Here is a 9,986-nt window from a genome sequence, read left to right on the forward strand (position 1 = left end):
CATGTGAGTGGATCTGTGCAGTTCAAGCACGTGTGGTTCAGGAATCACCTGTACGTACATCTGAAGTGGGACAGTCTTGTGAAGTACTTTGTTCTTAACTTGTTGGGTCTGTGTTAACTCTGGGTAGTTAGCGTCAAACTGAATTTGATTGCAGGACACCCAGCTGGTGTCTGAGAATAGTGTCGGAACAGACATGCCTTCCTCTTCTGGTGCTGGTGGAAATCCTTAGTGTTCCTTGGCTAATAGGCACATTCCTCCAGTTTCTGCCCTGTCATACCATGGTGTTCTCCCTGTGTGTCTCTGTCTCTGTCTCTGTGTCTCTTCTCCTAAGGACACCAGTCATACTGGATTAAGGGTCCACCATACTCCTACGCAGCCTCCTCTTAAATAATCTATAATGATCCCGTTTCCAACTACAGTCACATTCTGAGGTTCCTATGGTTAGGACTCTGTATTTTCAAGGAACACAGTTCAGTCCACATCTACGAAACACATGTTTCTCATTCAACAGATGGTATTTTTTCTGCCTGCTCTGTGCCCAGCTCAGTGGTGGGGCCCTAAGGCCAGCAAAGGTGAGTGAGTCCAACAATATTGCCTTTAAGGGGCTTATATTCCAGTAGGAAAAATAAGCCCTAAATACACTGCAGATATCTGAGGCTGGTTTTCACTTATGCCCTAAGATAATATGCAATGCTAGAATGATCAGGAGACAGAGCAATCCTCTGTGGCTTCAGTAATCAGCCAGGATTCAAGGAACAAAAGGTGATTTCAGTGGGACTTTGGAAGGGGACACATGGGATATTTGACAGATGGAGATGAGAGAAAGATATAATGGAAGATTCGAGATAGCAAAGGGCACTACAGAAAAGGAGACACGTAAATCTAAGACGTGGATCTGGATGTGCGTAGAATTTATTCCTCAAAAAATTACTCATTAAATTGATTATGAGAGATCTATAGATGAAATATCACTTGGATCAGATCCAAATACACCAATATGCGGCCATCTCCAAGATACACTGACAGGGGAGAAGAGCAAGATGCAGCACATTGTATATGTATGTGACCTAATTTCTGTAGAGCGTGGGGGGGTGAGCAGGCTCCTAGACACACACAGTGAACATGCTTGTAAACGTATAGGACATCTCTGGAAGAATATAAGAAATTGCCAACAGTGCCTCTGCATGACTACATTTCTCACTGCATGCACAAGCTAGTTTCAACTCGTTTTTAAAAATAAGTTCCTGTTCTAACTGACCTTACTTTTGCATTTTCAAATACCTTATTTCTTTTAACAAAAGCTGCAGACTTGAAAAAAATCGCAGTCATACTTTGTTCTGTAAAAGTCTCTATTTATCTGGAATATTACTTTTATCGATCCCCTCACTCAGCGATGGCAGGTGCCAGGCAGACATGCCGGGGCCCGGGCCTGATTGGACCCCTGCTAACGCAGACTTCCTCACCTCTCACAGTCCGCCAGCGCAGTCAGGCCATCGCCTTAGAGCTGCTGTGCACCGTCCTGCCCACGCCACATCTCATATTATGAATTTGCTTTGCTTGCTGTAAGGAGCCGCAGAAATAATCATTCACGATTCAGCAAGCACAAATGCAAGGTCATAGGCGGGCAAGCCACCCGCCACCAACCAGGACTGACTCGTGGCAAGTTATTCCCAGACGGCTGCAGGGAGACTGGCGTTTCTCCTGGGCCGTGGCAAGTGCTGGTGTGGAACTGGGACACACTCACTCCACCTGCTGCCGTCGTGGCTCACTAGCCCCTTTGACCTTACCCCTTTGGGGTCAGATTTTGGGATTTCTTCTTAATATTCAAAGAACAGTCACTTTCTTCTCTGTTAGGGTTATCTATTATGTTTTGTCTTTCTGTTGCTGGCTAAAGGCTTAATTGTCTACAGCAGTGTTTGTCAGGCTTTCTTAAGGTCCGTTTTTGATAAGCGTGAAATGCGTATGCTCTTCGCATTGGGGTCTTTCAGATTCTGATCTGCTCACCCTTGGGTGGTGAGGGGCATGCCAAGGCACACACCCACTCCTGTCATCATGCGTTCGCCTCCCAAGCTTGCTTTTGTAACTCTGCTGTACTTGAGCCTATGCAGATTAATTCCTCCTTGAACTGAGGCCAGAACGAAAGACAAGAAGCTGATATTTAAATATAAACAAATATATGTATGGTAGGTGTATGTGTATGCACATAACGTGTGCATGTATGTGTGCACACGTGCAAGCATAGATACACCCCGCACATACATGTGACAGATGTTTTCAGTTCTTCGCGTCTACCTGGCACATTCCTCCTCTGAGGTCCCCTCTTGTTTTTCTCTACTCCCCTTTATCTCCTGCTCTCTCCTTATCTTTACTTTTGATTTATTCTTTCTCTTTACCTTTGGAAAAAATTCTCCTTTACTTTCCACACATCGTAAAGTGGTGTGTATTCTGAATCGTGCTTACCCGTTAGGGTCAGGCTGTTGTGAGGAAACCATTCGGCTTCCTTGCCGCTCCGTGCACCTACCCACCCCCTCCCCGGACATCAGAAACCCTGGTTCAATCTCATAGAAACCCCTCCCACCTGCCTTTACTTCCATTGTCTCCTGGCTTTACAGGTAACCGAGGACAAAAGGTCTCTGCCGAAGGTTGTTCTTTTGACTTTTAAAAAAGATTCGTGTCCTGTTTTTCTTGATTCTTCCGAGTCTCCTGGGATCCTGTGGAATATAGAAGGGGAGGGAGGAGAAGCAGGGTCCCCTACAGCTGTCGGTAGTAGGCATTTAGAATGTGCAGTCTGCTACACAGGGGCCTATTGTGTTTCCTTGCAAAAGTACCCCCTTGTACCCATTCTGTGAGGGAAATAAGCAGTTTCCCCCATAGCCAATAAATGTTTATTGTGTTCCGTACTGGGAGAAATACAGAAATAGTCTTGGAGGGGTAGAAAAGGCTGGAATAGAGAACAAGACAATGTAGCATATAACAAAGAGGTAATGACTAAAAGGTCAGAAGGATTTCAGTGGGACAGTGGAAGGATCACTGAGGACTATGATAGATGTATAAACTATAATGCAATTAGAGCTCCCATGACTCCACTTTATAGGAGAGTGAACCTGTCAGGAGAAGATGAGAGATTTGCCCCAACTCAAGTAAATAAGCAGCAGACTAGAACCCAGCTGAATCCAGGCACTGCCCAGGTCCCAAACTGGTGCGTCCACAGGCCACCAGCTACAAATAACACTACAAACTGAAAACTCTCTTTCCTCTCCTTTTATGGCTTGAAAAGCTTCATGGAGGAGATAGAACTTGAAAGCAAGCCTTTAAGAATAGTTCATAGTTAATAAGGAGATGAGCAGGCAGTCCATAGGAAGGGAACCAAGTACAGAAGGTTGGGAATAGATCTTGTGTTCCACAGTCAATGGGACAGATGGAACTATTTAGAAGGAAGTGGGAGGCCAGGCGCAGTGGCTCACACCTGTAATCCTAGCACTCTGGGAGGCCAGGATCACTTGAGGCCAGGAGTTCAAGACCAGCCTGAGCAAGAGCAAGACCCTATCTCTACAAAAAAATAGAAAAATTAGCTGAGTGTGGTGGAACACACCTGTAGTCCCAGCTACTGGGGAGGCTGAGGCAGGAGGATCACGTGAGCTCAGGAGTTTGAGGTTGCTGTGAGCTATGAAGATACCACTGCACTCTAGCTCAGGCCACAGAGTGAGACCCTGTCTCAAAAAAGAATAAAGTCGATATTGTGGAGGTTGATGGGAGGTCTAACGTTGGGAGATGGGGCTTTGGGGAGCTGTGGAAGTTGAGCACAGGGGTTGAGATGGGGTCTGCCAGGCAGTGGGAGTTACTGAAGGTGATCGAAAGGGAGAGTGAGGTTATAGGCATTGTTGTTTTGGAAAGCGCCTTAGCTGCAGTGTACAAGGGGGATTGAAAAAGGGGAGCCTAGAGTGAAGGAGGTCAGCAAAGAAATGTCAAATAGAAGGCAGAGCTTGTTGAGCCTCTGAATTTTTAGGCGTACTTGGGTGGGGTGAGGAATGGCTTTCTGTGTTCCTCAGCATTCCTCTTTTATTCAGGTTGAAGCTATGGGCTTGAGCAAGGAAGGTGAACTTCCCCAGTTGAGAAAGTGTAAAAGTAACCCTACAACCCTCTGCTAAAACTGCTGCACAAGCTTTTAGGCCAAAATAGGAGGAAGCTTTTAAATTCATTTGGGTAGAATGTGATGAGGGCTTATATTAGGATAGGAATGTGACATATCCATCCCTGTCCTTCTAAGGATGAGTCATAAAAAAGTTCTTGAATGTGATAAAAAAGTATGAAAACTGGAAAGAAACTGTAAGTTATCATTTTCTATCTAGAAAACACCAAAACCCCTGCAAATGAATAATTAGGATTAAGAGTTTATCAAGTTTGCTCAATTTAAAAGAAAGGTGGAGTGGATATATTAATATCAGATACAGTGAACTTCAGACCAAGAAAAATCACAGGGATAAAGAAAGACATTATATAACGATAAGAGATTCAACTCACCAAAAACGCGTTATAGTCTTATATGTGTGTGTACCTGAGAACAGAGGTTCAAAATTCAAAAGTCGTAGAACTGAAGGGAGAGATAAACAAATCTGCAATAATCGATGAGGACTTTGGCACTCCTCTCTTCGTTATCGATAGAATTATTACACAGAAAATCAGCAATGACATGGAAGATCTAAACAACACCATGAACCAGTGGGATATAATTGACATTTGTGGAACACTTCTCCCAATATACGGAGGATACATATCGTTTTCCAGTGCTCGTGCAGCGTTCACCTAGCTTCACCATATCCTCAGTCATAAAATAAATCTTAACAAATTTAAAAATTTGAAATCATACGAAGTTCACTCAGTGACCATAATGGAATTCAACTAGAAATCAATGACAGAAAGATAACTAGAAAACCCCAAGTGTTAAACAATATACTTATGAATAAATACTCCAGAGGTCAAAGAGGAAATTTTGTGGGAAATTTAAAAATATTTTGAACTGAATGAAAATAAAATATATCAAAATTTGCAGGATGCAGCTAAAGCTTAGAGGGAATTTATAGCCTTAAATGCTTCCATTAGAAAAGAAAAATGGTCTCCAATCAATAATCTAAGCTTCCACCTTAGGAAAATAGAAAAAAAAGAGCAAAATAAACCCAAATCAAGCAGAATGTAAGAAGTAATAAAAAGATGAGTAGAAATCATTGAAATAGAAAACGGAAAAAATTGGAATAAATGAAAATAAAAGCCAATATTCTGAAAAGGTCAATGAAGTTTATCTAGCCAGACTAAGGAAAAATATAAGAGAGGACATATTATATTATGGAGAGTATTTACTTCCAGGTATAAGTAAAATCAGGGTTAAAATTTACTTCTAGGTTACAACCTGGGAAATGGATTTGATAAACTATTGCTGAGTTTTTCCTGTGTGCCTGGCAATATTGTGAGACTAGCAAAATGAATAAGATGGATCCTGTCCTGGAGAAACACATGGACTAGTGAGAGAGACCATGTAGTAAGTCTGTGTTCTCTCAACTGCACGTGGGCACCTCCACTGAGGCATCGTACAGCGTTGGGAATCAGGTGATTGTGGGTTTTGCGAGACATGGCTACCAAGCAGGTAGAATTAAAAGATCTTCGAAAAAGAAGATTGAATGATAGAGATTTTATGTTATCCCACTGTGATAGTTATAAAAGACATGAGAATGTATGAATCTGGGAAGAGGAATCTTTGTTTTCTTCACTTGTTCTGACAGTCAGAGGCTCTGAAGACTGTATCTTATGCCCTTGAGAAGAGACGAAGTCTCTTAGCTTTATGGAAGAGAGGAAGTCTTAAAAGTTTTAACTGTGCTTAACTGCCCTAATCCTTATGCTTTTTCAAATGTGTTCATTAGATTTCAGTTTGGCATTTGGGATGATGTTTGGCATTGAGAACAATCTTAGTGACTTGGAGGTTTCAGGATCTAGTTGAACAAACAGCTAAGTTAGAAGAGGCGACACTGTATGCTAACAGAAGGCACTAACTAAATCTGACTCAAAACTGGACAGTTGTGCAACTCAGCAAAGATTAAAGACAAACAAAAATGAGACATCGTGACGAGTAAGGGATGTAATGTCTTTAGGTGGTTTGGTTCATCCAGAGGGACATCAATGATAGAAACCAGCATTCACAGTGCAACTGACATTTTGAGACTGGATCATTTTGTTTGTTTTTTGTCAACAACTTGGTCAGAAGGTTGTTCACAAAGAAAGAGTTCTAAATGTGCCTTGAGCCTTGTAGTTTGCATGGCTATATAGGCAGCCATCTCAGCCTTAATATCCTTAAGGCAAACAAAATACATCTCATTGTATATTATGCAATGTTACTATATTAATAGAAAACCAGTCTTGTTACTGTATGAGTTACAAGAGTTGAACAGGCAACATTGATGGGACAAATAGCTTTCCCTGGCCTGCCATGAACCAGAGAGCCATCGCAGTGGGCATCTGAGCATTGGTCTCAAGCTTTGATCTCGAAACACCAGCTAGAGAAAATAGAAAAGCAATAGATAAGAAGTGGAACATCATCCTTCATTGCTTTAGGATGTTTTCTGAGCAATATGAATCACAACCTTTTTGATTTCACTTTCACAGTGTTGCTTATTTAAAAAAGCCCACCTTAGCTTTATAGTATAGATCAACTGACTTGCTATAGGGAAATGTAAGTAGCCTACTTATTGCTTTGTTTTTGATTGGCATCTGCTAGGATTATTCCAACAGTACCAGTAGCAGGTTTATAAACCGCATTACCAACTTACATGTGAAGACTTGTGGTCCTGGTGCTGGAATGGCCATGGGATTTCATTAGCTCTGGGTGCCAGTTCCAGTTGATTGATACTTTGCCGAGGCACTGGATTTAAAAGTGGGGAGGGTCTCAGCCTGGATTTGGCCAAGGGTGGGGGCTATGATAAATAAGGGGTCAGCAAGCTATTCTGTCCAGGGCCACATAGTAGATGTTTTAGGCTTTGTGGGGATTACTCTGCTGTTACAGTGTGAAAACAGTCATAGACAATGCATAAATGAGCATTGCTGTGTTCCAGTAAAACTAATTATAGACAGATATTTGAGTTTCATGTAATTTTCACATGTCACAAAATATTATTATTCTTTTGAGTTGTTTTTCAACCATTTAAAAACACAGAAGTTATTCTTAGCTTGCAGACCACACAAATCCAAGCGATGAGCTGGATTTGACCTGCAGGCCATAGTTTGTGGACACCTGCAATAGATGCCACTTGCTGCCCTTGGCTGGGAGGAAAAGTGGTAGCATTCATGCTGTTTACCTGGATTAAAACTTCAAAACCTCAGGGAGTTCAGTGCCAAGAGGTCTATGAAGCATAAGCAAGGCCATACTCTGTTTAATAAACCATTACTGTTAATTATTTACAGAAAGGAACCAAAGTCTAGGAATGCAAGCCATTTGCAAACTGGGATAGAATCGTCTCATCGCTTTGGGCCTTGAGTAGAAGTGATGAGTGCTCAACAAAGACAATTGTGTGCGGCAGCAGAGCTAGGAAGAAGATACATTGCGTAATGAAATATTGGTTCCCTGGCTGTCCTCCTTGCTTGGTTGCTCCTCCGTCCTCCCCTGCCCAAGACACACCTCTGACTCTGAGGCTGGACTTAGGATTAGGTATTAAGTCTGTAAAAGGGGCAGTGGTTCTGCCCACACAAGTTGATCTCAAAGCCAACAAGAAATGTTGGATATATTTTGTTCTGTTGAAGTATCAAGATGGCAGTGGTCCTGGGCAGAACTTCTCCTTGTCTGCTGCACTGTGCAGATAGATTTTGCTTTCTATTAATATCTTCTTTCATCCACAGAGGCTCTTAACTCAGAAATCTACCTGGGTAAAATCTCCAACTTAGTGTAGATTCTATAATGTAGAGTAATATTCTGTCTGGCAGTCTCTCTCGATGGTGGATATCACCAGCAGCTTGTTTCTTGGGAGGGCATGATTGTCTTTATGATAAAATGAATCTTCAGGGTCTCAGGTTCCTTTAATATTTCTGATCAACTTGCTAACCATCAAACCCTCTTCAAATACTTCCTGTCATCTTTGTGCCTGCACCCAGCTGAAGAAAGTGACTGAAAAGGCAGGTTGCTACTGCTACAAATTCTTTATTTAGCACCCAACTCCCAGGGGCTCCAGTTGCTGCTTCCAAATCCTCCTTTTGTCGGATCAGCTTGTTCTTTCATTCTCCAGAATGATAGTATTTTCCTCCCTTCCTACTTTCCTCAGACTTCTGCCTCCCCAGTGCTTTCTCTCATGGCCAACCTCACCTTCTACTTTCTAGAGAAAACTGAAGCTCTGTTCGGATAGTTGGAATGATCTTAAGTTTTCACTGTGAAGTCAGAAGACCACCTGTATCTGTAACCATTGCTTTCCTCCTTCCCACCTGTTCTAGTAGGAGGTATCCTTTCTCTAACATTCCATCTGAGCTCTGGTTCTCATCTCTTCCTGAACCTTAGTATATTATCAAGTATTCCTTCTCACTCCTGTGTATTCGATTAATCTTTCAAATAGTTTGTTCCATCAATACTTGAACATATTTGATTTCTTTCATCTCAGCAACAGAAGCTCCCTTGACACTCTCCCCACCCCACCCCAATTGCTTCTTCCTTTTATAGCCCCAGACTTTTGGAAAGACTCATCTGTATTCACTGTCTCCATTTCTTTGCCTCATATTCATTGCACCCTGTCTGTCTTCTAGTCCTATTGCTCTACCAAAACACTCTGCCCAAGCTCAGTAAGGTATCAAAGGCACCAAACTCCATACTGCTGAATCCAGTACACCTCTTGTGAGTCTTTTTTGCTCGACCTTTCAACAGCATTTGACATTGTGGATCATTTTTTCTTAAAATGCTTTTTTCTCCCCCTTGGCTTCAGCGATACCACATTCTTCTGGGGTTCTTGTTTTTCTAAATACTCCTTCTCTGTCTCCATTGCAGGAAATAATGGATTTCCTCATGGATCATTCTGTAATTTCTCCCTGTGCAATTTCCTTCATGCCCCTGGCTTTGGTGACTATTTTGTACAGATAACTAACAAACTTCCTTCTCCTGAGCCCTGTTTGAGCTGCAGATAGTAGATCCTCAGAGTTAATATGCCATGGAAAAGAATTTGAATTTTGAGCAAAGGAGTAATATAATTTTGCTTACATTTTCAAAAAGATCACTCTTCCTGCTGTGTGCAGAATAAATAATAGAGAGGCAAAAGTGGAATCAGGCAGACCTCTTCAGAGGTTAATTTCCAGGAGAGAAGTCACGGGGGCTTGGTCTAGGATGATGACTCCAGTTAGATGTTCAAAGCTACCTCAAAATCAGCACTAAGACCTAATTCATGATGGTCTGCCCAGCCTTCCTGCTGTTATCTTCCATCCAGTTGGATGAATTGACCCCTTGACCTTGACCCCACTTTTTTCTTCAAATTCACCATTATACCCTCTGGCCTTCTTCTCTGTTTCTAACACAACAGCCAGAGTAGACTTCAAAATACAAATCTGATGTCATCCCCAGGCCAATTCCTTTCAGTGTTTCCCATCACTCAGAGGATAATGACTGGAAAAATCTGAATATGTCCACATGAGGTTTCTTCCCTTTGCTTTTGCACTTCTCTCTGCATTGTTCTCTGCCACCCCGACCACTTTCATCTCCTTAGCTCCTATTCTTCCAGAATCTTGGCTGAAGTGTCACTTTGGGGGAAGATTTATCACAATGCTTAACCCCAGTTAGGTCATATTTTCTTCTTATAGAACCAGGTTTCTTTCCTTTAGTAGGCTTATCTTAGTTTCCAACTATATGTTCATTTATAGGATTATTTGATGACTGTCCTTTATGACATGAGGGACTGTGTGAGGGTTCTTCAGAGAAACAGAACCAATAGGGTGTGTGTGTGTGTGTGTGTGTGTGTGTGTGTGTGTGTGTGTGT

General features: G+C 42.1%; 1 protein-coding gene across 1 annotated transcript in view; it reads left to right on the forward strand.

Moving 5' to 3' along the window:
- Positions 1–5,623: 5,623 nt before the first annotated feature.
- Positions 5,624–9,986, forward strand: part of ARHGAP44 (Rho GTPase activating protein 44) — a 201,383-nt gene continuing 197,020 nt past the window's right edge. The window contains exon 1 of the mRNA XM_012653930.1: positions 5,624–5,638. Within this exon, the coding sequence (XP_012509384.1) occupies positions 5,624–5,638 (15 nt within the window). The remainder of the gene's footprint in view (positions 5,639–9,986) is intronic.

This window comes from Propithecus coquereli, unplaced genomic scaffold (genome assembly GCF_000956105.1).
Source record: "Propithecus coquereli isolate 6110/MARCELLA unplaced genomic scaffold, Pcoq_1.0 Scaffold435, whole genome shotgun sequence".
Classification (NCBI taxonomy): Eukaryota; Metazoa; Chordata; class Mammalia; order Primates; family Indriidae; genus Propithecus; species Propithecus coquereli.